Below are 27,232 nucleotides of genomic sequence, written 5' to 3'. Positions count from 1 at the left end.
GCCTAAAGTTGCCTCCAACAATGTCAAAATTTACCCAAATATGTGATTAAAATCAAAATTAGTATTCTAAAACGTACTGTGTGCTAGTCGAGCACTAAACTGAGGCCTAGCGCCTAGGAAAGCTATTTTTGTTTTTAAACTTTTTGATATAATTTGATCCTACTTTCATAATAAACTTTTAATAATCTAAAATAATGCTTAATTATTCCAGCTAATAGAATCAAATTGCAGATTCAATTATGCACATATCTAACAACTAGTTGCAAATCCTAAAATCATATCAAAACACAAATTTATTGAAATAGCAGCAAAAATTGAAACTTCTTGAGAAGAGTGGTAAAAATGATGAAAAAAAACTTCAAACCTATAAAGAGTCGAAAATCGAATATTTATTGATGAGAAAAGCTAAACAAGTGATGAAAGAGTTAAAAATCGAAGCTAGGCCTCAAATCATACTGAAGGAAAAAAAGCGAGGATCAACAGAGAAATAGACAACGAAAACATGGTTGAGAATGATGATTGGCGACGACAATAATGACGAAAGAGAAAAAGCGACGAGACGATTGGTGGTGGCAGCGATAACGAGAGAGAGAAATCAACGAGTCCACCAAAGACAAACCCAAACTACAATGAGATGATATAAAAGGGAAAATGGGAATTTAAATGTGCCTGGGCAACTTAGGCACCAATTGGGTTTGATTAATCAGGCCCAACACTTAAGGGTGTTGATTTACAAGAAATTGCGACAATTACCTAGGTTGCATTTTAAAATACCAATAAAAATGATGTTAATATAATAAGCAATTGTAACATCTAAATTGAGATATCTATGACAAAAATCCAAACAGCCAATAGAAATTAAGATTTAAAATCAAAACAATAGGTTCAAATTATTTACAAGAGAATTTATTCAAAAGTTGAAATATAAACAATAATCTAAAACAGGTTATATATAAATAATGCACACGTGGTACGCTTAGCGTTATAAATATTATTATTATTATAGTGTTGATTTAAATGAATAGGACAATATAGTGCAACTGAATATGCAAACTTTATATATAAATAATAGCATTTTGTGGGAACAATCAGCATTGACAACCCTGAACCTGGTCTATTAATATTTTATATTAAAAGTTTTTCCTAAACTCTAACCAACTTGGAGGTGGGTGGGGGACCCGCAGGAGGTAAATTGTGATCCCTACACAGTCCCTCTCAAATAAGTTTGCAGTTAGTCGGGTAGGTACTGTCGTGGGGGAGTTGCAAACCGAAAGACTCGAGAGAGAAAAAGAAAGAAACGATGACGAAAGAAGGCGACAGTCGAAAAGCTTCGCCACTTCCCGGCTCCGCCGCTTGCGGTGTGGACGTGGCAATGTCTGAAGCTTCTGGTGGAGCCGACGGCGGCGAAGGCGACGGAGATGGAACCGGAGCCGGAAACGGAACCGGAGCCGGTGGCGGTGGCGCTTGCAGCCGAGTGAAGGGGCCTTGGTCGCCCCAAGAAGACGCGGTGCTGACCCGACTAGTGAGAGAGTTCGGCGCGAAGAATTGGAGCCTGATCGCCAGAGGAATTCCCGGTCGGACCGGCAAGTCCTGCCGCCTCCGCTGGCATAATCAGCTCGACCCTTCCGTCAACCGCAGGCCCTTTTCCGGTAGGTAACCAGCGCCGTTACCCCTTTTTATCCCATTTCCCCCCTTTTAATTTGGTTTGGTTTGCGATGCTTTTCAATTTCAATCGAAATGTGAAAATTGAGGGTTTTGTCATCTTTTTTCCTTAATGTCTTATTTGAAACTACTAGTAGGAGGGTACTGTAATTGCTTCTTGATTACGAGCTTTAGTTGATTTACCTTTGCTGATGTGTTCAATTGATTTTATGTACTTGCTGATCGTCACCCCTCTGAATAGTCTTCGACATCTTACACTTGTGTTTGCGGTCTTTTTACTTCATTTCCTGTCCTGTCTCTTTCTTTTTATGGGCGTAAACTCATTCATGAAATTTGTCATCTTCAATCTCTTTGAACCTAAAAAATATCAAAAATTTTAACACTAAGGGTTCCTCTCAAGGTGAGATGTTTTCAATTTCGGATGTGCTTTCTAATGTCATTGGAATAATGACTTATCGTGGAGCATCGAAAATGACATTGCTTGCTGTTGACATAGAGGGATTGTGTTGTCAATCTTCTTCTTCTGTCTTTTTTTTTTATGAATTCCCTAATAAGGTTTGAGTCTATAAGGTGTCAAAGCTTTTGTTTGTAAAGTCTTGGTGCCTATTTTTATTTTTATTTGTATTCATCTTGTAACTTTACATAATTGAGTAATCTGGCAAAGAACAACTTAGAGGTAATTGTCACTAATTTACTGTTTTTGAGTCATAAATAGGACAGTCTATTGGCTGGTTGTGATTAGTTCAATATTACACTAGGGGCAACTCTTACAGGATTTCACTTTCCCCAACTTTTACAGGATTTCACTTTCCCCGTAAGATTGCAATGAGATAGCAAAAAAAGGAGAAAAATTTGGCATCTGTAATGCTTGTTTTTGCTCACTGGGTTTCTACTTATTTTTCCATGAACGATTTTGTAAAGTCTGTAAGTTGTGGATTTTACTTGTATGCAAGTGGCGTCTTATTTTAGGGAGGTGGATTTAACATCCTTCTTTTCATATATGCTGGTTCCAGGTATTGTATCTTGAAAGAAGGCTGATTGTGGTAGAGAGGATAATAAATTACAACCTTTTCTTTAAAACTTCTAGTCTTGTACCCTTTTTTTGTTGCAAATGATGTTCTAATACAGAAAAGTGTATGGTTAAAGGTGAAGGCTTAAGTCTTGTACCCTTGTTGCGTATAGCATGTAAACTTTTAGTCTTGTACCCTTGTCGTGCTTGCCACTGTTTTTCATAACAGCTGAGCATCTTGAATTTTGTAAGAGAGTAGGATTTTCTTATTTTTTTGAAGTGAATTAGAATTTTTTTTATTGCTTATTTGTTTGCGCTAATGCTATAAACTGCAAATGACAGCTAATTCTTGCTTGGATTAACATGAACACTATCATCGTCACAAGCTTACTCTAGTCAATATATGAATCAATCCTAAATAAGGAGGAGTTCAACTACTTGATTCCTTTAGTGGCACTATGTGTTGGAGAGATGGGTCACTTTTTGGCAACAATCTCCTTGCAGATTGCGTGATGTTAGCAAAGGATGAAATAAAATCCCTTTTCTTTCCCTTGTGAAGACCCATGAAGTTGAAGTGGGAGGAGAGACTGATGATGGTGATGGATTATGTAGGAGTTAGTTAGATCTCTCGCATCTTTGTTTTTTGGATGGCGAGCCTTGGCAGTTGGCTGCAACAATAATGTTGTTACTTTATGACTAGAAGGCCATGGGTGCTTGAGTTGTGGAAAGAGACCTTCTTGCAACCCTACCTTCATAAAGCAGGGAGCTTTGCATATTGGGGACACTCTTTAATGATGTGCAGTGCTGGCGAAGGAGTTCTTGATGATGGTGGGTTTCAATGGTATTGGACTTGCGCCTTTGGACCACAGTGATCGGTTTTGGATTTTGTTGTTTTTGTATTCTTTTAACATTTTTTCAATCTTTCACCTCTCTTGCCAATGTTGTCCAGTATGGATGAGATAAGGGCATATATGGTGGCAAGATGCAACGGAGGAGCCAGGGATGAGAATGGTTTAGGTTGGTAATCGATGTATGTGATGTCTGGAGAACATAGAGAGGATGAGAAAATATAGGAGGGAGGAGAAAAGAAGAAAGGGAGAGGGATCATGCCATTGCCCAATAATGTTGATCTTTGTTGGTGACTGGCTTATATGACATTGAGAAGGGGAGGATGCAGAATAGGGAGTGGATAGTGAGTTTAGTTTCTCAGACATTTGCATATTAATATCTTTTTTCTAAACCACAACTATATCATAAAAAAATACTAAAGTACTACTATTCCGAAACTATTTAACAAACTACTACTGGTTGTTCCACATGCCAGTGCTTCTTTGAAAGAATCGTTGGTTCAACCAACAGTTTTTAAAAGAATGGTAAAGAATCGTTGGTTCAACTAGCGGTTCTTCAAAAAGAATTGAAAATAATGCTAAGTACATCTAGCAAGTTGTTACTTGGAGTAGTGGTGGAGCCACAACTAGTTGAGAGGGGTTAATTGCCCCCCTCTCAACTTTTTAAAATTACTCAATCCATAGTATTTGAATATATTTTCAATATGGCCCCCTCTCAACTTTCTAAAAATTACTCTTAACCAGTAACCAAACGGTATTTATTTATTATTTTCATAGTTAAATTTGTATTTGTATATTGTGAGGGCAAGCAGTGACTTGCCATTTTTGGTGTTGGCTACCCAAAGCCAATGAATCTAGGGGTGTACAAGTTTCTAAGGTGAGCTTGGGTGAGAAAAACCTAATTTGTTGTGATTAGTGGAACACAAAATTAGATTGGACCTTGTAGGGTGGACATAGGTGCGAGCAATGCTGAACCACTACAAATATTATGCCTTTTGTGTTTGAATGTCGTGATTGTTGATTAACTTTTAGCATTTTGTAACACCTCGGGTTGTTGCAAGAAACAAGGTAAACAAGAAAACAACCGATGATAGTTACGCAATGTGAGAAGGGAGGTAATATAGGCATATGTTAGTGCTTAATTGAGGATTATGTAGCTTGGAACCAGCCACATGGTAAATAAAGAGTGAACGTATTGACAAATTGGTGAGATAGATCAAAAACAAAAAAAGTGGTTAGGGCTTATGTATAAAAGATATAAAATAGAATCCTCAGTAGTAAATAATAGCTGGGATGTAGTTGGAAATATAACATGTAAAAAAGGGGGTCCATGGTAATTGAGATAAAAGTTAATGCCCTAACAGCTTGTTTGGTAGGAGTATTGGGACAAGGTATTACCTTTTGACACGGTAATACTATGTTTGGTATCTAAAGACATGTGGGATAAGCTAAGCCAGGGAAAAATTTATCCCACCAAAGTTGATGAGTTTATCTCTCCATGTAGGTATAAGAATAATCCCACTTGTGTGGTGTACCATTTTGCCCCTCCACTATATAAGCCCTTTGCATCTTCTCTCTCTTCATAAATTCATGTTCTATCACCACTGCTGCGTCCCTGCCTTGGGATGAATTCTAGTGATGGTGTGTTGAAATGGAAACATGGAGAGAAGGGGTCCTCACTTGATACAAAAACTGAGTATAATTCCTCAAAAATAATGCATTGTGAGGATTCTATTCCACCAGCCTCTGGTAATGCTCTTCTATGCCGGGGTCATTGCTATCTGCAGCATCTCTCCCAAACCTGTGGCTGCTTCTGCCGCCACCCTATTTGCCCCCTCCACCAAAGCCAATATTAATGCTATCAACTCCAAGTCCTCTTGCAGGATGCATCTCTGGACTGTAATATTTCTTCTATTCAAAGCCTAAGCTCCTCTTATATTCATTCTAAAATCCCATTTCATCTTTTAGACCCATCTTCTGCCTGTCCAAATTCCTATTGTTGCTTCCCACAGCCATGGAAATGGAATTCTCTTCACCTTTAACTGAGTTTTCAAATGACCCACCATTTTCCTCTATATACTTTCTCTGCTTTTCTTCTTCCTGTTCCCATCATTGGTTTTGATTCCAGCCTTTGATTTTAATTCCCAAATCTGTTTTAATTTTGTTTGTTAAGTATAGATTTTGTTTCCCGGATCTGTTCTTAGGGTTTTTTGATTTTGTTGGGGTGTTAGGTATTGATTTGAGAAAATGGGCAAATTAATTGGCAATTTACTTTAGGTAATACCTCTTTCACAATTTGACAAATCAAACATGGGATAGTTATGACCTCTGGTAATCCTTCTTTCTTATATATGGGATGGTATTATTTAGTCCCATCACTATTTTATCTGGATACCAAACAAGCCATAAGTGATAGGTCTATTAAAATGCTTAGGGGCATATGGGAGAACAACAATCAAACTAAAAGCCTTTATGTAATAATGGAAGGGAGCTCTTGTGAGTGAAATAAACTACATATATGAGGGGGTTAAGTGAAAAGTTAAAAGCTCATTAGGGGTAAAAGTGTAATTTTTGAATGGGGGAATCTGTAATTTCTGAAAATTTCACTTAAAAACTGATGTTTTTATACCCTTGTTAGTGGTAAAGTAAGAGATTATTGTATTTTCGTTATTGTAATAGAAGGTATACAATAGGTATATATAAGGCCTTTGACTAACCTAAAGTGGTAATAAAGACTAAACCTAAAAAGGTAATAAAATACTGAAAGATTACAAAGAATATATAAAAAGATCTATAAATATTCTAACAATATTCTGGTAATATCCTAACAATATTCTTACATTTAGTTGGCAGATTTCTTTCCCCCATTTGCTTTCACTGGAGAGGAGAGTGGAGAAAAACCAGGTTGAGAGGTTTCTTTGAAGAATAAGTCTAGGTTCTTAACAAATCATGTATTTCTCTCTTCTTGGTGAGTGAGAGGGAAGTAAGTTAGTTCTTGCTGGAAATTTCTGTAAAGCAGAAACTTTGGTGGATTACAGGTCACCAGAGATTGCATATTGTCATGACCCTAGGAGTAATAAAGGGGCATTATTGTAATAGGGTATAATAGTTAGTTAGAGATATTTTACAAGTTGTTAGAAGCACATGGGTGCTGTTAGGATGTTGTTAGAAATTAGTTAAGCATCTAGCTATGCCTTATAAAAAGGCCAATTGTAAGTGGAGAGATTTCATGCTTGAATTGATTAATGAAACTCTCATTTTCCTCTCTAAATTTCTCTCCTTTCTCCCTCTCATTTCTCTTAACTTTCTCCCTAATTCTGTTCAATCTCCCCCTTCATTTCTTCTCTGTTCTTCCCCAAATTCCTTCCAATTCCTTCTAAGACCCTAGCTAAATCCTAGGATCACGACACATATGTTTTAATGTCATAATTGGAGAGATTTTTCTGCTCGGTTAGCTAAGAAATTCAAGGAACTTGTGTTGTTTTGCTAGAGTTATTACAAAACAGAAAATCTAGTGGGTTTCTTCAAGCTAGCATGCCATGCACATGGGAGATTTTCATAGGTTTCTGAAGTTCTGGTCCAAGGGAAGTAAGACAGTCCACAAATCTAGCTAGAGATATCTGAAATCACACCAAAAATCTGCAAGGAAGCAGCGAGCTTAGTGTTTTGAGAGCGAGAGTTTCATGATGTGCTTCACTTTTGTGCTATCTTGGTTTCTATGTTATTTTTATATGATGATATGCTTATTGTAGATTAATGTGAGTGGTTTCTTGAGTTAAATTGCAAACTGAGCTTTATTTGCAGCTGTATAGCCTGAAAACTGAATTTGGTATGGTTATAACCAAGAATGTGCTTATAAATGCTTGCTTGTGTGATGGATTGGTTGGTTTTGGCGTCTAACCTATGTTTATGTATCTTTCTGGTGATATACCTAGTCATTCTTTTTACAAAAATGATCACAATATATTTATGATGACTGGATAAGAGCTTGTATTGCATGAGAACATGACAGGCATATGACACATGTCGTTTGTGTCTAAAGCATTGCATGTAAATTCTCTGAGCTAAGGACCTTTTTCTATTTTTGTAAAATGTCCCTCAGATTGGTAGGCGTTGGCTAGGTTAAAAGAGAATGTTTTGAAGATATGTTGCCTTTTGGATGGTTTTGGAAATTTTGGGTTGTCTAATGTGTTGTAAAGCTTCTTGTGACAGTTTTTATGGATTGACATCTTAGCTTCAAGTTTTATTGATGTTGGTTTTGTATATGTAATTTTGATGGCCAATATCAAGTTAGATGGAATAGAAACTTGAGAGGTGTTATAAAGGTGTCAAATTGGTTAAGGGCCATATTATAGGGCTATGTAACAAGATGAAGAGTAAAGGGGCTGTCACAACCCAATGATATATTAGGAATAATCTAGTACGTGTATTTTCTTCTTGATGTACGTTACTGCTTACCTGTTGTACTTTTCAGTTGTTACATTACCTAGACAGCCTATAAATAGGCTATAGTACTTGGAGAATGTATGTTTGAATTGTTAAATGAATTCTATCATTTCCCTCTCTTGAATTCTCTCAATTTCTCTTTCAATTTCCCTTACTTTCTCTCGGTTCTCCCTAATCTCCCTTTCCGTTCCGTTCTTCCCTAAATTCCTCCCCATTTCTTGCGATATAACTTTCCCAATTTCTTCCAATTACCTTTTAAATCTATCATAAACCCTAGGTTCATGACAAATGGTATTAGAGCCAACGTTCCTTGGCTGTAATTCTTGCAAATGGTAGCAGTTGATTCCGACGACTCTCGATGGAATAGATAGAGCAGAGACTTTGGGTGATTCCAGCGAGTACAAGGACTCCGACGAGTTCCATTGGTTACAGTGTGATAGGTAAGTGCAAGCATTCGAAAAGAATCAAGATTGATTCAAGAATTCAAGTGAATTCCAACCGGTGGTTGGTGATCGGGTGGGGACTCCACTAGCAATCTTGGATTCACTTTGGTCGTGAGTAGACAACAAGAAGTAAGGTGCGATCGAAGCAAAGCCTCGAGCGATTTTCGCTGAGCTAGATTAGTGTCGATCGAATGAGGAGATAATTTCCGTTGCCGATCCAGTTAATTTGAGTTGAACTTGGAAATTGAAGGCGGAGTGGGCCGAGCACCTCTAGATTCGATTCTTGAAAGGCAGAACAGGCCAGCGATTCTTGGTTGTGATTCAGTCATTCCGATCCAACTTGTCCGTACGCTAAAGCAGAGCATCGTTCCTCGCCTATGATTCCAATTGATTCTAGTCGTGAATTGAGGCGACTTTGAAGGACGACAACGAAGCCGATCGAAGAAGGCACAGAGCAGATCCCAATGAACTTTGGTGATTCTGGCATATCAAAGTCCGAGTCTTGAAGACGAAGCTGATAGTTGAGACTCGTTTTGAAATCCAGTAAGGTTGGACAAAAATTGAGGACAAGCAGATAAGATGTCTTCAAAGGGAAGTCAGATGACTCATATAAGTGGAAGAGTTGATCGATTTTCTTGGAGGTGAGCAAGAGGTTGACCCGCAACTGCGATTTCGATAATTCTCGGGCTCTAACATGTAGGTGGAGTCCCTTGTGAGAGGCGAATTCCTCCGACTTCTTTTGCTCATTGGTTTCTGACCCCTAGGCTGCAGAAATCGACCAATTGTTAGGCGATCGCTAGAGGCATCGAAATTAATAGAACTTTCAGGAGGCATTTCAGTGAGTTGAATTGGTAACCCAACGCTGGCTGTTCGATCTTCAGGAAGACTGACAAGATCAAGGTCCTTGGTCGTGATTTCCAACAGTTAGGCGAACTCCCTACCCGCATCAGTTCTTTACTGTTTTTCTATTGATTAATTTCTAGTTGAATCTCGAAAATTGAGTTCAAAGCACAAGGAGGTGAGGTCGGCTAATATTTGAGGCTTGGAATTGGAAGACGACTTGGCCAATTGATTTCGACGCACGAGGCTTGACTCTCGAAAATTGAAGGCGATTACGCAAACCGGGAGTAGCAGGCGATTTAGATCAGTTCCTTGACTTAGGTGATCTCGGTTGTGAAGGTGACCATTGTAGTGATCGATTCTCACTTCTAATGGAGATCTAGGGGACTCTAGAAGGCCGACCGAGTCACTGTAACTATGCGACCTCTTCCGATCCTAAAATAGGCTTGACCTTGAAGCGGAACAACGCTTGTGATTTGCCACTTCTTGGATCAATTTCAGAGGTGACTATTGTGAGGTAGATACAGAGGGAAGTGTGGGACTTAGGATGTGCAGAGCTCCGGTTTCTTAGTCTTTGGCTTGTTCCGCTCATGAGATTTTTGCCATGACAGATATCATGCGTGTGAAACAATTGGAGTCTTAGTTGCAGCGGAAGAATGCTACAGTTTTCATGGGATACAACCGAATTCGTGAGGAGTTTGGCTGGAATCATGAGGCATGGGAAAAGAGATTGGATAATAAGTTCAGTCAGATGCGCAAGGAAGTAGGCCGTGCAATACGTGAGGAGATGCAGGAGTTTTTCATGATGCTGTCTAAGGATTGTCAATTCAATATCCCAGTTGAATTCTTCTATAAGTCGGGAGGGGAGGTTTCAAATAAATACGACTGTAGCAGAGAAATCTTTGAGGAGAAAACTGTTGAAAGTGAACCTCTGGTGTACGATGACAAACAGGAAGAAAAATATTCTTTTACAACATTGCTAGGGTCTGTAAATGGTGAGGAGCAAGAATAGTTCAAGGTGATAGAGAAAGCTGTAGAGCAAGAAGATCTGTCCAAAAGTTACTTGGTGGATCCTCAAAAAAAGAAGAAGGAAAAAGCTCAGGAGGAGCCAAGGAAGATGCAGAAGGAAGGCAGTTTTCCTAATCAGAGTGGCACAACTGAGGATATAGCTAGACAACCCTCTGTTCTCAAAACAACCAACATCACAGGCGACGTGATGGGGGAAACATATGTAAACAGAGGTTTGCGGGATTAGTTGCTAACTATGGCAGACAAGGACTGGGATTGGATCTCAAGATAGGAAGGTTGGTCCAAAGAATTTTAATAAACCCAAAGAACATTGTCTATCACACTGGAAGGTGTGCATCCAAGGTTATTATAGGAGAGGATGGGAACCCAGTCTTTGTTGAGCTCATCAGAGCCAACACAGAACAACACAAGTATACATTGGAGGTAGATGCAACTCTGATCACAACTGCAAGAGCTGCATTTACAAAAGACTTTGGATTGACAAATATTAGTGTGGCATGCTTTATTTACAAATTGGAATGCTTACAGTGGTTTTTTAAGATTTATCTAGATAGGCAATGGCAGAAAAGGAAAAAGAAAAGAGAAAGAAACAAGAGAAGGCAATGGACAAATTATAAAGTGAAAACTAGGATTGGATGAAGAAACAACGATACAATCGCCGTAAGTTCTTGGGGACAAGAACTTTTTCAAGGAGGGGGAAATTGTCACAACCCAAGGATATATTAGAATAATCTAATACATGTATTTTCTTCTTGATGTACGTTGCTGCTTACCTGTTGTACTTTTCAGTTGTTACATTGGCTAGATAGCCTATAAATAGGCTATAGTACTTGGAGAATGTATGTTTGAATTGTTAAATGAATTCTATCATTTCCCTATCTTGAATTCTCTCAATTTCCCTCTCTTTCTCTCGGTTCTCCCTAATCTCCCTCTCTGTTCTGTTCTTCCCTAAATTCCTCCCCATTTCTTCCAATATAACTTCCCCAATTTCTTCCAATTACCTTTTAAATCTGTCATAAACCCTAGGTTCATAACTGGGGCTTCATTTGAGCAAGCAAATCTCCAAGTGTTATAAGGAAATACATGCATATGTGGTACATCAGCCACAAGGCTAGTGTATGAACTGGAACTAGAAGCCATAATTATACATTGTAGGCTTGGCTAGGTGCTAAGTAGGGGACCAGGTTAGAGATAAACTCGATTGAGATTAAACACATTAATTCTCATTTGTGCATGCTCTTAATTAGTATGGCACCAAAAAGGTTTAAAAGAAAACTTGTTGATTCATTAGGTCAATTATGCCTAGGGACCATGGATTGTGGTTCAAGAAATGGAAAGGATTGCGCTAAATTTGGCTAAGGCAATTTAGTCTGAAGGGACAATGGCTTAAGGCATAAAAAATTTGAAAAATGAGTAAAGTCATGAAAGCAGTGAAAAAGTTTAGAAACATGATCCTAAACTCTGAGGAAGAATACCCCCAAAATGGCAAGTATCAAACATATCAGCCAGGTTTCAAAACATACCCTGTTAGGTTTTGAAATATTGGTGAATTAATTTTGAAACTTTGCCCTAGATTTCCTGAAATATGCTAAATTTGTGCAATAAATTGAGGGGTCAAACGAAGTCCAATTGACCCAAATTTTTTATATGTTGTAGCTCTTTCAAAGAGGACTCCAATGAGATATAATGGTAATTTTTGGATAAGATTTGCTTGGTCAAATAATTGAACCAAGAGGAAGTGTCTTGGACGTCACAACCCCCTCTACAGCTAATGCGACTGACACTGAACCCTAAGCTAAGACCCATAGTTCATGAAGCCTGAAAATCCATCCATCTTACTCCCATGAAAAGTATCCACTATCTTACAAAAGAAATAAACTGAAATAGAAACCACTAGCATCCTTAAATTTTACATAACTGACAATAACTTAAAATTAAAATATTCTAAATTGAGTTCACTAATAATCCCTCTATTTGAGTCCATGTCTAGCTTGCTAATCTTGCTCACCTAAAAAATGTTAGGAAGAGGGGCAAGCTTAAAACCCAGTGAAGGTTATCCCACATAATAAATCAATATCCAAAATAAAGGATTTCATACATATAAAATAAAATAGTTCTCAGTTCACAAATATTCACCAATATTACCCATGCAATAACGTGTATCACTGATAAAAACCACACATAGTGTAGCCAACAATTTTTTGTGATATAGAAAACATCATTTAACCAAGGGAATCACAATAATATTCAATAATTAATTCAAACCCCAATAAATATCTCAATGGGCCGATCAATGTACAAGGGACCTAGTAATTTCCCTGGTATCTACCCCCAAGTACCCGGTAGGGCATCACATGACTGGAATATTTCAGTCCATCTCCTCCCATTGAGAACCTAAAATTCCCTTGGCACTGCATAGGTAGTGGAATTCAATTACCAGCATACCCCCTAGACTTCCCCAATGGTTCCAACACAATTTATAATTACATGCTAACACCATAAATAATCTTTTCAAATGATTTTACAAATCCATGCTCTCAATTTGTTTCCAAATAAACAGTTCATGTATGTCAAGTAACATATATCATGTCAAACAATTTTCCAATCATGCCTGGGAATAATTTTCAAAATATACTAGTCAGAAATAACCCACTCACCTGACCCATTTGTAGAGAATATCTACAAAATATTATCCACAAATGTCCAACTATTTTACCTCTCACTAATTCCCATAGCTCAGAGCCTCAAAGTTTGAAGATTTAATCCTCCTCTAAGCTTGTATTTATAGATTTCTTAGGGTTCATTCAATTCTTCTTTGAATTTGGATTCAATTTCCCCTTTTGTTTCTAATTCTCCAATTAATCATAATCCTTATCAAATCCTAATCAAATAATACATAGGTTTTTCTTGTAATTTATCCTCAAAATTTACTACATCTTCAATTGTAGAAAGTAGGCTGATGAATGTAGAATAAACGAGAATAATTATCTTACTTTCATATCTATGCATGGTATTACATTCCCTATTAATAGGGATGAGAGTTACACTCTAGGAAAGCAACAAAGAATGGAAAAATACACTATACGCTGTACAAGAAAACAAAAGATACAGCACAAAATTAGGAAACCACAACATTAGGAAATCTCTAAAACTGAACAGCTTTCTAAATATGGAGGATAGGATCAGGGCTGATTTTAGAAAGCTAATTTTTAGAAAGGCTGACTTATCTCTTTCCACAAGGCTGATGTATGAATTGCATACTTCCGTGAATTATTCAACATCAATCCTAACCCTTCTTATTACAAGGAATTGGTTTATTCCCAATTTTAATTTATCCTATCCTTACCAAATCCTCTTCAATTAATATCCACCTCTTTTTCTGATTGATCCCCAAATCTACACCTTGAATGCTAATCCCTCCACAATTATGATAATCCATATCATCTCAATTCCCCCCCCCCCATCTGTTCCTAAAATTTTGGGTGTTAACAGACTGGCATTCTGGAAATCAATAAATAGGTGGCCTGTGCAATGAAATTCAGTTATTCCAAGCCAAGAAAAGTTTGTTCATCAAATGTTGGACTGTGGGATGGTTGTAAATGTTTCCGTAACTCACTAGGTTGCATGAAATGGATTGAAAATGTGATGAAAATCCTAGTGTACGTGTGTAGTTCCACTGCAACTTCCCATAGAAGGGTTGTGGCAGCTGTGGAAAAAGAGGCGTTTCCATAAATTTATAGCTTGTATGCAATCAATCATAAAAATGAAAGGAGAGTCATCTCCCCTCTTGAGTCAAACCATCAATAGATTAAAGGGACCAACAGTAAAGAGAGCCCTAGGATGGAGTAACCCCCTACTCTTCCAAGCATGTTACTAATCCCAAAATTGGGGAAAATATTTTTTTTTCCAATAATAAAGAAATATACTTTCATTATTTTCCAAATTTTTGTGTAAGAATAAATCTTTATCTTTCTATATCCCCTTTCAAATAGAGGAATTATCTCAAGGTTCTGTTTTAATTCATTTTGACCTCTGCTGGGAGTCACCCTATAATCTTACTCTTGATTAAATCTTTAGGTGAAAATTTCAGAGCATGTGTTGAAAGTGTTTGGATCGAACCTAATATTTCCACTATCTTTATAAGAAAAATTTATTTCATATACTAGGTTATCCAAAGCTTATTTCCCAAGAAAATCACTTAATGATCGATTATATATTGCCTTCTGCCCAGCAAGTTGCAGAACCTCTAGGTCTTGTTTTGAAACTTGCTGCTCTGATTCATTTTGAAAATCCTGACCTTTGTTTCGGAACTTTCACAAATACGCTGAGGCCTTGTTTCGAAACATGCACTTCCAGCAGCTTACTGGACAACCAAGTTTCAAAACCTGAAGCCTCTGTTTTGAAACTACAATGTGATTCTTGGCTCATTTCTTCTCACTGGAAGGCCAAGTTTTGAAGCCTGCTGCATTGGTTTCAAAACTTCAACTTCTTGAAGCTGAAAATCAAGACCTTTTATCTTCCAAAAACTGATTCTTTCCATTCATAATCCTCCTTTATGGTCTAATATTGTCTAAATTCATAATACATCATCATGAACCACAACTTTAAACTCATCACACATCAAGATATATCCAATATCCTCAATATTTTTGTACACAGAAATTTGTACAGAACTTGCTGCATATATCTCAAGATATCATGTGTTTAATCCTTTGTTTTGGTTCACTAAAAGACCCAAAATGAAACACACCTCATAATACACATATCACCAATGTGTACAAAATACTTAATTCTAATCATGCGACATTCTTCAATATACTTCATGGCCTTTCCTTCAAGATCTGCTTCCTGTTCTACGTATTTAATATATATACATTTGCGGAGAAAATACAATTGGGGTGAGCTATTCATTTAAACCACATGCACATAAAACTTTGTCATGAACATCACACACCAAACTTTTTAACACCTGAAATTTTAGACAGAGACAATTAAGTGGGAAACCAAAATCCAAGAGGAAATATGATGTCTAAAACCTCCTTGAGAAAATGCACAAATCCAGCAACTTTGCTACTCATTGATTCTCATAGCTCAATAATTTAACCCTCCCCTCTAAGCTTGTATTTATAAGCCTCTTGGGGTACATCTGATTCCTCTTTGGTTTTGGTTTCAATTTTCCCTTCTTTTTTTTTTTTTTTTTCTAATTCTTGAATTAATTATATTCCTTATTGAATCCTAATAAGATAATCCATAGGTATTTCTTCTAATTTATCCTCAAAAGCTACATGTTTAATCCTAATCCTTCTTTAATAAGGAATTAGTTTGCCTCCAAATTTTGGATAAACAATTCTTCTTTAACAAGGAATTGGTTTGTTTCCAATTCTTTAATAAATCCCGGTCTTTCTCAAGCTCTCTTCCAAATATATACATACATACATACATATATATATATCATTCTACTTTATCCCAATTTATCCAAGGCAGTTTCTGAAATAAAGTTTATCCTCAAACTTCCAGACCAATCTAAATCCCTCAACTACTATGATAATCCCTCATCTCAATCTTCAATTAATTTGAACTCGATTCCAATTTCTTTGAAACTTTAAATTATCCTAGAATACAATGGCTTTAGAAATCCTATTTTCTCTTGGATTTTCCCCCCCTCTTATTTGTCCCTTTCTAAAAATTTGGGTGTTACAATTACTTCCCCGTTAAATTAGGTTTCATCCTCGAAACCTGCCTCATATTTACCTTATACTCAGTAGCTGTCATGTTCCTCTACTCAAATAAAATTCAGCTTACTTTTGTCACCCAGTACTCTACTCAAATAAACATACCACAACACGAGTTAACCATCAATTTTCCAAAGAATAAATAAATAAATCATCATCTCAACATATATTTTCATGGCAATAAAGCCTAGATTCATTGAATCAAGAGGGTACCAAATACTCTTCCCAGTTCTAGTCAATAACTAGTCTGTACCCTAGTTCTTGGAGCAACATTTATACATGTGTCAGGACTCTAGTCCTAACTAAGGTTTTCTTTGAAGATAGAATTGAAAGAGGGAAAAATAGATAGAAATGAGGGGAGAAACAAACAAAAATAAGGGAGAAATGTACAAAATAATAGAGGGAAGCAGAGAAACAAGGGAGAAACTAGAATTTTGATATATATTCTTCAATTCTGACGATTCTTGGAATTGTGCATAGCCTTATATATAAAGCTATTTGACAGTTAGTAGCAGTTACCACTACACTTTCACTATTTGCTTCGTCCTTCTTATACTGTTCTTTTCAGTGATTTTGCTGGAAATGCCTAAAAGATCAGCAAAGTTTGTTACCAGTAAAGGATGAATTTTAACTCCTTTTTCCTCCTTCTCGTTGGCTCTATCAAGTAAATCCCAATTACTAGTCGGAACCTTCTTCTGATCAGGGTGGGTCGCTCTCTAAGGCTAACGGTTTGCTTCACCAGTATGGGTCGGAGCTTCCGATTAAGGTGGCAGTGCTCGAAGGCCACTGGTTTGCTTCACCAGTTGGGGTTGGAACTTTCGATCAGAGTGGGCAGCTATTAGCGGTGCACAAGTGGCCTGAAAGCTGGATTTGATACCATTTGTCACATTCCTAGGGTTAGCTAGGGTTGTGATAGGAATTAGGGGAGAAATCAGAATTAAAGAATTGAAGGAGGGGGAGAAATCAGTAGAAAAGGGAAGGAGAATTAGAGAGAACGGAGAGAGGGATAGAAAGAATTAGAAATGAAGGAATTCCTTTTCATTTAACATGATATTCAATTCTCTTACAAGTAGCCTTTTTATAAGCATAGCTGCTAATTGAATTCCTAACAGCACCCATGTGCTTTTAACAAATTACAAAATATCTCATAACAAACTACTATAACTCTATTATAATAATGCCCCTCTATTGATCCTAGGGTCATGACACAAGACTAAGCCAAGTTAAATGGAAGTGAGTGGTGACCATTGGTCACAAATGCCCTATACCCTCAAGAGCCTCCCTTGTAGCCAATGGACCATCTCAGGGCATTTCTCGAACCAAATATGCCAGGAATATGCTAGAAATATTTTGGGAATATACCCAGAATATGCCACTCGGGAAACCTGGGATGGTTTCCACGTGTCCCCCTCTCCCTCCTCTATAAATAGGAGGCCTGCCTCCTCTCTCAGGTACGCTCACTTTGGTACTTAAACTCCATTTTTGCGCTCAAGCATTCGAAGACTAACTTAAGCATCGGAGGGTTTGCGCGGGAATAGCCTCCTGTGCCCCTAAACATTTGTTCATCTCGATCATTCAAGGCCTTTCGGTCATCCAAGACCTCTCGGTCATCAGAGTTCTCTCATTCACCAACAAGCAACCGCTCATAAGCAAGCCTTCCTTTCTCTAGGCCACCTGGTCATTTTCCTCAAGGTCTCTTGATCATCCTTGCACAGGAATGTTAAGATCACTTTTTCCACTTTACAAATTAATTGTTATGTTTTGGCAACAAAAAAAACCCATTAATATCTGTTCCTATAGATAGCCTCCATCTCAGGAAATTGAAATTGAAAAATTAAATGCTTACCAATTCTATCATTCAGCCTAGCCATAGCCCATTTGCATCCCCGGTCCTTCTTGTCCAAAAGAAAGATGGCACTTGGTGGTTTTGCATTGATTACCGTCAATTAAATGCTATTCCCATCAAAGACAAGTTTCCAATACCAATTATAGAAGATCTTCTTGATGAATTAAAGGGAGCAACCATTTTTACCAAGCTTGATTTAAGGGTAGGTTATCATCAAATTAGAATGAAACCTAAAGACATTCCTAAAACTGCATTTCAAACCCACCAAGGTCTTTATGAGTTTATAGTCATGCTCTTTGGTTTAACCAATGTTCCCGCCACTTTCCAAGCCCCAATGAACCATGTCTTCAGTCCATATTTGAGAAATTTCATACTTGTTGTCACATTTCAAGAGCAGCCATTGTAATTTGTCTTTTCCTTTCTGTTATGGATATTTGTCCATTAGCTATAGAGGCAGTTTTGTTTCTGTTTGTACTGCACATGGGTGCATGTGGGTGGCTGTGAGGCTATATAATAAGCCACAACTGGAGGATGGGGATTCATGAATGGAATGACTTGAATCTTTTCCCTCTAAATTTCTCTCCTGAATCTTCTCTCTCTCTCTCTCTCAATTTATCTCCCATCAATTTCTGTTGATTTCTGGAAATATGCCCCAAAAATACCCTCTGTCAGATTCGGTGATCTGACACTTGTATAGGCATGGTACTGTCCCCAAACAGCTGACTCCTGAGAGTGTTGTATCGCTCATTTAGGTTCATTAAAAAACCACATACAAACAGGTTTTCCCATTGCCGTTTCTGAGTCGCAGTAGAGATGTGCTGAAGTTGACGAAATTCATTGATAATCCTCCTATAGGCAACAAAAAAAGTCTGGTAGAGACCTCTCTCCTTGTTTACTATCAACAAGGTGCTGAAACAAATAGAAGATATGAGAATTATTACCATCATTGGAAAACATCTTTTGGTAGAATCCCACATCTCCTTAGCAATTGATGCGAGACCAACAGAGGCAGCAATCTCAGGTTCCATAGCATTTAACATCCATGTCTTCACTGCACAATCAGATTAGCACCATGCTGCATATTTGGAATCCATAGAATTGGGCTTGTTATCAACGAGATGATGGGCACAACCTTGAGACCCCAAGAAGGTATGAAAAGCTTGGGACCAAAAGGCATAGTTCTTTCCATTAAACTTCACTGTTGTGCCAACAGAGACACACTGATCGGAAGGAGTCATGCTATCTGCCATCCGAAATCATAAACACAACGGCTGCAAGGCGCAGAACCTTGAATATGGAGGCACAAGTGATTGATCACACAAGAGGGGATCAATCTACCCTTAATAACAAAGAAGCTAGGGGAAGAAAGATCACCAAAGACAGCAGCTTAGGGTGGAAGAGACAACAGGCGGTTAGGGTTAGAGTTGAACCTGCTCTAATACCATGTAAGAGTAAGAGAATGTGTGTATATTTTATAAATGGTGGCTACAACCATTTATATACATGCGGCCTATTCCTAGATTAGGAAACAAAATAAATTTAGAAAGTATGAGAATTTAGAGAGAGAGAGAGAGAGAGAGAGAGAGATGGTTTGAAGAGTTTCTCTATTAATTACAAACTAAGAGATGGAACACATATATATACAAATACCATGACATAAGCCATGACATCATGCTAACTATCTCTATATACAACTCAATACTCCTCCTCAAGCTGGAGCATAGATATCATATACACCAAGTTTGTTACAAATATATTCTACCCGATGATCCTTTAGAAACTTGGTGAAGACATCTGCAAGTTGATAATTGGAGTTAACAAACTCTGTAACAATAGTGCAATCAATCAACTTTTCTCTAATAAAGTGACAGTCGATTTCAATATGCTTGGTCCGTTCATGGGACATTGGATTGGAAGCAAAGTGCAAGGTAGCCTGATTATCACAAACAAGCTTCATAAGGGACATTTCACAAAACTTCAGTTCCTGCAGGAGTTGCTTAAGGTAGATGAGCTCACAAGTTGCATTAGCCATATCTCGATACTCTGCCTCTACACTTGATCTAGCTACTACATTTTGTTTCTTACTGTTGGTGATAACTAAGAAATTAGAAGTAAAACACAGCAGAGAGAATTCACAAAATGGAGGCAAATCACAGATACCTTTTATTGAGTCTCTAGGATTGTTTAAATACATCAAACCTGAACTGAATTCATCCATAATCTCCTAAAATATAGGAACTAATTAACTGAAGAATTTCAACTACAGATAAACAAAAAATAAATCATAACAGAAGCCTTAAGATTAGGACTGTAACTAACTATTTTATCAATTAAGTTAGCTACTTCTGCTCCTATTTTTCCTCTCCCAAAGCCAGCTATAAGAGAGATTTCCAGATTATCTTCAATTCTGCTCCAACGTCATAACAGTTGCTGAGGCATTTTCAACACTCCTCCTTGCATCAGCAGCTGGACACATTCCTAAATCCAATCTCAGTTGTTCAAACTTGGTTTTAGGTAAAGCCTTTGTAAATATGTCAGCCAACTGGTCTTCTGTTTTGCAATACAGAAGCTTAACATCACCATTCTGTTGCACTTCTATGAGAAAATACAATTTGATGTTGAAATGCTTAGTTTTGCCATGGAAAATTGGATTGTTGGAGATAGCTATAGCTGCTTGGTTGTCCACATAAATTGGTGTACTTTTTTGTTGCACCAAACATAGATCAAATAGAATTTTCCTCAGCCAAAGAGCTTGATTCACAGTTGCAGTTGTTGCTATAAATTCTGCTTCTGCAGTTGATTGGGCTACAACTTCTTGCTTCTTTGAACTCCAAGAGAACACTCCAGATCCCAAAGTAAAACAGTACCCTGAGGTGCTTTTCATATCATCTAAAGATCCTCCCCAATCTGAATTAGAATAACCTTCCAATTTGAACACCTGATTAGGTTTAAACTGAACACCATAATCAAGAGTTCCCTTAATGTATCTGAGGACTCTTTTTGCAGCCTTGTAATGCTTTACACTAGCACAATGTAAGAACCTTGAAAGGACACTTACAGCATGAAGGATGCCAGGTCTTGTTGCAGTCAAATACATGAGACACCCAATAAGACTTCTGTAGATTCCTTCTTCAGCCTTCTCAGGACCATCATCCTTACTTAGCTTTTCCTTTTGATTCATCGGAGTGGCGATTGCTTTGCATTCTTCCATATAAAACCTTCTTAGTATTTCCTTTGCATACCTCTTCTGACATATGAAGATTCCTTGTTGATCTTGCTTTATCTCCATTCCCAGAAAGTAAGCCATAGCTCCAAGGTCTGTCATTTCAAAAACTTTCAACATTTCTTGCTTAAATTGATCAACTTGCTTAACATTACTCCCTGTCACCAAGAGATCGTCTACATACAAAGACACAATCAATATATCAGCATGTGAGTGCTTGATGTACAAGGTTGATTCACTTAAGCTCCTTGTGAAGCCAAGATTCTGCAAATGCTCATCTATCCTGCTATACCAGGCCCTAGGAGCCTGTTTTAACCCATACAAAGCTTTTTTCAACAAATAAACCTTGTCTTCTTGCCCTTGAACAACAAACCCTTCTGGTTGTTCCACAAAAATCTCCTCTTCCAAGTAGCCATTGAGAAAGGCTGACTTGACATCAAGTTGAAATACAGTCCACCCTTTCTGAGCTGCTATTTCAAGAATTAATCTAATGGTATCTAGGCATGCAACAGGTGCAAAAGTGTCTGAGAAATCTACTCCATACACCTGTGCATAGCCCTTAACCACTAACCTTGCCTTGTGTTTGTTGATAGAACCATCAACATTCAGTTTTGTTTTGAACACCCACTTCACTCCTATGACTTTCTTGTGCTGTGGTCTGTTAACCAAGTCCCAGGTCTGATTCTTCTCAATCATCTTCAACTCCTCCTGCATTGCTTCTATCCAATTGCGATCTGTTGCTGCTTCATTGAAATATCCAGGTTCCACCATAGAAAGATTGCGTCTCTGATATACATCAGATAACAATCTTGTACCTCTGATTGGCAAATCATCAACGGTCTCATCCTCAACTAATGGTGGAGCTGCAAATGATGGCGAGACAGCTACTGATGTGCCTTTTTTATCCTCCCAATGCTACTTTTCCTCTTCTGCAAAATGGACATCTCGGCTGATCACAATTTTTCCAGACTGTGGCTGAAACACTCTATAGGCTTTAGAGAAATTGCTATAGCCTATAAAGATGCCCGGATCAGCTCTCTTATCTAACTTGTCTCTTTTTACCTGTGGCACAAGAGTATAACAAATACAACTAAACACCTTTAAGTTCTTTACAAGAGGTTTGTAACCATACCATGCTTCAAAAGGTGTTTTCCCTTGCACTGATTTTGTAGGCAATCTATTTTGTAAAAACACAGCTGTGTTAGCTGCTTCAGCCCAAAACTTCTTGGGAAGATCTTTCTCATGAAGCATGCAGCGAGACATCTCCATAATAGTCCTATTCTTCCTTTCACTCACTCCATTTTGTTGTGGAGTGTAGGGAGTTGAAAATTGGTGCTCAATTCCAGCCTCTTCACAGAATTTGGTAAACTGTTCCGAGGTGTACTACGTCCCATTATCTGATCTAATAACCTGAATCTTGCAGCCACTTTGATTCTCAATCCATGCCTTGAATCTCCAAAATACTCCTGCAACTTCAGTTTTGAATCTCAAGAAATAGATCCAACACATTCTAGTTAGATCATCTATAAATGCAATATAATAGCGACTTCCCTTCAAAGATGACTCTGACTTTGGTCCACTAAGGTCAATATGAACCAACTGCAGCTTTTGAGTCGCTCTCCAAACTGTTTGAGTAAAAGGCAGCCTAGTTTGACAAACTGATTTAAGATCTTCCAATAGAGGTAATCCTTGCACCATATTCCTTTTCCTGAGATCCTGCAAAACAACCTGATTGCAATGGCCTAATCTTTTATGCCATAGTTCAGTTGCAGTATCAATTACAACATGAGCTATTTGTTCATTTTTCTTCAGGTCTAAAGGAAAGCATTTACTTTTCATGCTAACCCTAAACACCTGCTGACCATTAGCATCCTTAATCACGCACATGCTATCCTCAAACAACAGTTTAAAGCCTTTTTCAAGCAACTGGCCAACACTAAGCAAATTCTGATCAACTTCAGGCACAAAAAGAACATTCGAAATCATCTTAGTACCTGAAGAGGTTTCCAATGCAATGGTTCCTCTGCCTTTGACCTCCATGTAATCTCCATTGCCTATCTTCACCTTCATGCCCCCGACGTCTTCAAGCTCCTTAAATAACTCTAGATTGCTGGTCATATGATTGGAGCAGGCACTGTCCACCAGCCACATTTCCTTTGAACAATTGGCTAAAAGACAATTTGCAGCAAACAATTGCTCCTCCTGGTGATCAGCAACCTGAGCTTCTGTAGCTTGATGAGATTTACTTTTGCATATCTTAGCAATATGTCCCAGTTGCTTGCATTTGTTGCACCTAACATCTGGTCTCTTCCAACATCTGTAAGGTGGATGGCCCTTCTTTTTGCAGTGTTCACAAGGAGGAAAGTTTGGCTTGCCACTACCTCCTGCCTTGCTGTCAGATCGATCCACTTCCTCCTTGTTCCATTTCTTTTTTTCTTTACCACCTTAACTAACCTGCAACTTAGCCTGCAATGCTCCCTCAATTGACCCTTCCTGCCTTATAAACCTTCTCTGTTCCTGTGCTTGCAAGGCATTCAAAAGTTCTGCCAAAGTGATGATTGACAGGTCTTTTGAATTCTCCAAGGCTGAGATTGTTGTCTCAAACCTTTCAGGAACTGTCACAAGCAGCTTCTGCACTATCCTTGAATCAGCAAATTCACCTCCCAGCAATCTCACCTTGTTTGCAATTCCCAGAAGTTTATCTGAGTATTCTTGAACTGTCTCAGATTCCTTCATCTTCTGCAACTCAAATTCCCTTATTAGATTCAGCTTTTGCATCCCCTTGATCCTCTCATCTCCTTCATACTCTTGCTTGAGAAAATCCCAGATCTCTTTAGCTGTCTTCAGGGTCATAATTCTAGTGAATATTGCTGGAGAAACTGCAGAGAACAAATAAGACTTGGCCTTTGACTTTCTCTGCTTCTTTTCTTTGTGATTCCTTAGTTGAGCTACAGTTGGATTCTCAGGCAAAGGAGGGATGTCATAATCCTCCTCAACAGCTTCCCAGAGGTCATTGGCATCTAGAAAAGCTTCTATTCTTACTGCCCAAACTTGGTAGTTTAGACCATCAAACACTGGAGGAGCTATAGCAGTAAAAGGAGTTTTAGCTTGCATGGTGTTTCTCTAAAAAATAGCTCACAGGTCCCGCAAGAAAAATAGCTCTGATACCAATTTGTTGGTGATAACTAAGAAATTAGAAGTAAAACACAGCAGAGAGAATTCACAAAATGGAGGCAAATCACAGATACCTTTTATTGAGTCTCTAGGATTGTTTAAATACATCAAACCTGAACTGAATTCATCCATAATCTCCTAAAATATAGGAACTAATTAACTGAAGAATTTCAACTACAGATAAACAAAAAATAAATCATAACAGAAGCCTTAAGATTAGGACTGTAACTAACTATTTTATCAATTAAGTTAGCTACTTCTGCTCCTATTTTTCCTCTCCCAAAGCCAGCTATAAGAGAGATTTCCAAATTATCTTCAATTCTGCTCCAACGTCATAACAGTTGCTGAGGCATTTTCAACAGTAACAATCACTTGTGTTAGAATTTTTTTATTGCAAAAACATAGATTAAAAGAAATAAGAAAATTGCACAAAAGTTTATAGACTCAAATCAAATAAATCAATCCCCCAACACGCGCGCGCGCGCGCACCACACAAAGTCAAGCCACACTCAGGATAAAGGTCCCAAGACTTTTCAGGTAACCACACTAGGAAAGAGTTAATAAATAAGAGGTTTTGAAGGTTCATGTTGGCACGTCTTCTGATCTGCTAGTCAATTCAACTTCTTTACTTGTAGATAACTCAGGGAAACCAGATATGAATATGATTTTTCATGTACTAGATGAAATAAATGTTTTTATTATTGAGCAAATCTTACCGAGCACAACTTCCTGCAGATGAGGAGGATCGCATCATAATGGCAGCACACTCTGTTCATGGAAACAAATGGGCAACAATTGCAAAGTTCCTGACGGGTAGAACTGATAATGCGGTTAAGAACCACTGGAATTCTAAACTGTCTCTCAAGAAACTTGCAAGTGGCAACATGTCGGAAGAAGGCAGCCTAGATGGAAAAAACGCATCCCCAGAAGAAACCCTGGCATGTGGAGATTTGGATTCAGACAAGTCCCCAGGTGAAAAAGTTATGAAGCTGGAAGAAAATAAACCCAGCCAATCTGAAGTTGAAACTCAAATGGATAAGGATCATCCAACTGCTGAAACAGCGCATCCTACAATTTCTCGTCCAGTGGCACGCTATGGAGCGTTCAGTTTTTATAACCCTGCAAGTGCCCCGGAACGTGGTTCTATATTTTCAAGGACTGCTCCAACCCTGAGGCCATTTACCCAAGCTGTAATACCAGATGAGATTTCCAAATTTCTTGAAGGTGCTTGTGGTGATGAGCTCGTTGTTCCTTTGCTATGTGGCCACGGCTGCTCTGCAGCTTTGAGTGCCGGCCCTCCTAAAAGATCATTGCTAGGGCCAGAGTTTGTTGACTATGAGGAGCTTCCATTCTCAAGTCCTGAGTTTGATGCAATTGCCACGGATTTGAATGGCATTTCCTGCATCAAAAGAGCTCTCGAGACCACCGGCACCGGGGCGGTGGACGATACAGCTGGCCGGCGTGTCGCTCAGGGTGCTGCAGCGGGAACAGGTTTGTCTGAACATTGCATGAATAAAAATATCTGTTTTGACGAGGCGTGGAACAGCCTGGTGGAAACAATGACAGAAGCAATGTCAGGGCAGGGGCCAACGCCAAGTTTTCCTTCGCCACCTGAAGTCGAAGGCTTGAGCTGAAACCGGCAATTACTGCCCCATCTTCCTTGGAGTTGTAGAGACAAAAGAGTTGTAGCATATAGAGTTGCAGCACTAAGCTAACTTTCGAAGACAATGCGCGCGCGCCTTGCTGCTGAAAGGATAAATCATCGATCCGGCGACAGATATGACACCCAAATGCTGAGTACATTCTGTTTATAAAACTATTGTAGATGCTTCTTCTTCTTCTTCGTCTTCTTCTTCTTCTTCTTCTTCAAGTTTATGATATATCCATGCTAAAAACTCTTGTTAGATCAGTAACCAACATGTTGATGCTTGGGCCAGTTTCTATGTTTGATGATATGGACATCATATCATATATAAAAGGTTGTAACTTTGCCGTTTTCCAACTATATATCCTTCTGTGAGTAACTTATGGTGTTGTGTGATTGTGATTTATCAAGTCTTGATCTTACTAAATATGGGGTTTGGTTATATCGATATTTTTAATTCTAGCTCACCATTGAGCTTTTGTTTTGTATTATTTTCAGAGAAGCATAATACCAATGCATCCAATTCATGTACATAGATTTCTGCAAAATGTTGCTTTTTGAGAGAAGGTTACTTTAATTTCCTAGTTTTGTAAGAAGCATTAATGCCAATGTATTCAATTCATCTATTTGATTTTGTTGTGAGTTTTAATTATGTGTTTGTTTTCGGTTGAACTTATTTTTAAAATTTTGAAAACGAAAAAACACAAAATATCAGGATGCATTCTCCTTCCTTTTCAATTTTTAATTTTGAGTTTTGAATTTATTTTTAATTTTTTATTTTGGTAGTCTGTTTTTAGAAAATTGAAAATGCGTTCTTTTTGTCATTTTGAAAAACTATTTTTTAAAATAGAAAATTAAAAAATGCGTTCTCCTTAAAATTTTGAAAATATTTTTTTAATGATATTTTATTCAATAAATTTAATTATTAAGTAAATTATAAATATTTAATGTTAATATATTATTTAAAATATATGTATATTTTAAAGTTAATGAATTTTATAATATTTTTTCTCATTCTAATAATAAAATATAAATAAATAAATATTTTTTGAGTTTTGAGTTTGTTTTGGATGAAAACACTCAAAATAACTTTTAGTTGTTTAGAGTTTTCTTCACAATTTTTTTTTGTTTTCAAAAATACATTTTTAAAAACAGCAAAGAGAACATGTTTTTATTATTTTAGAAAATTAAAAATTAAAAATGACTTGAAAACAGTAAAGAGAACGCAACTTTAAGTTTTGTAATTCTTTTTTTCTTAATTCTTTTAAAATTAAAGAGAATAAAATAACACCATGGTGGTGGACAAAATTAGTTGCTTATATATTATTATTTGTT

At 37.7% G+C, this 27,232-nt stretch overlaps 1 protein-coding gene across 1 annotated transcript; it reads left to right on the top strand.

Moving 5' to 3' along the window:
* The first annotated feature begins 1,230 nt into the window (after positions 1–1,230).
* Positions 1,231–26,259, top strand: LOC127798475 (transcription factor MYB25-like). The gene is made up of 2 exons (XM_052332060.1): positions 1,231–1,649; positions 24,988–26,259. Exons 1-2 carry the CDS (start codon positions 1,301–1,303, stop codon positions 25,884–25,886), a joined length of 1,248 nt encoding a protein of 415 aa, XP_052188020.1. The 5' UTR covers positions 1,231–1,300; the 3' UTR covers positions 25,887–26,259.
* Positions 26,260–27,232: the final 973 nt, after the last annotated feature.

The sequence above is a fragment of the Diospyros lotus genome, chromosome 3 (genome assembly GCF_014633365.1).
Source record: "Diospyros lotus cultivar Yz01 chromosome 3, ASM1463336v1, whole genome shotgun sequence".
NCBI lineage: Eukaryota > Viridiplantae > Streptophyta > Magnoliopsida > Ericales > Ebenaceae > Diospyros > Diospyros lotus.
The sequence above is the reverse complement of the archived record's forward strand: the minus strand, read 5'-3'. Positions and strand labels throughout refer to the sequence as shown.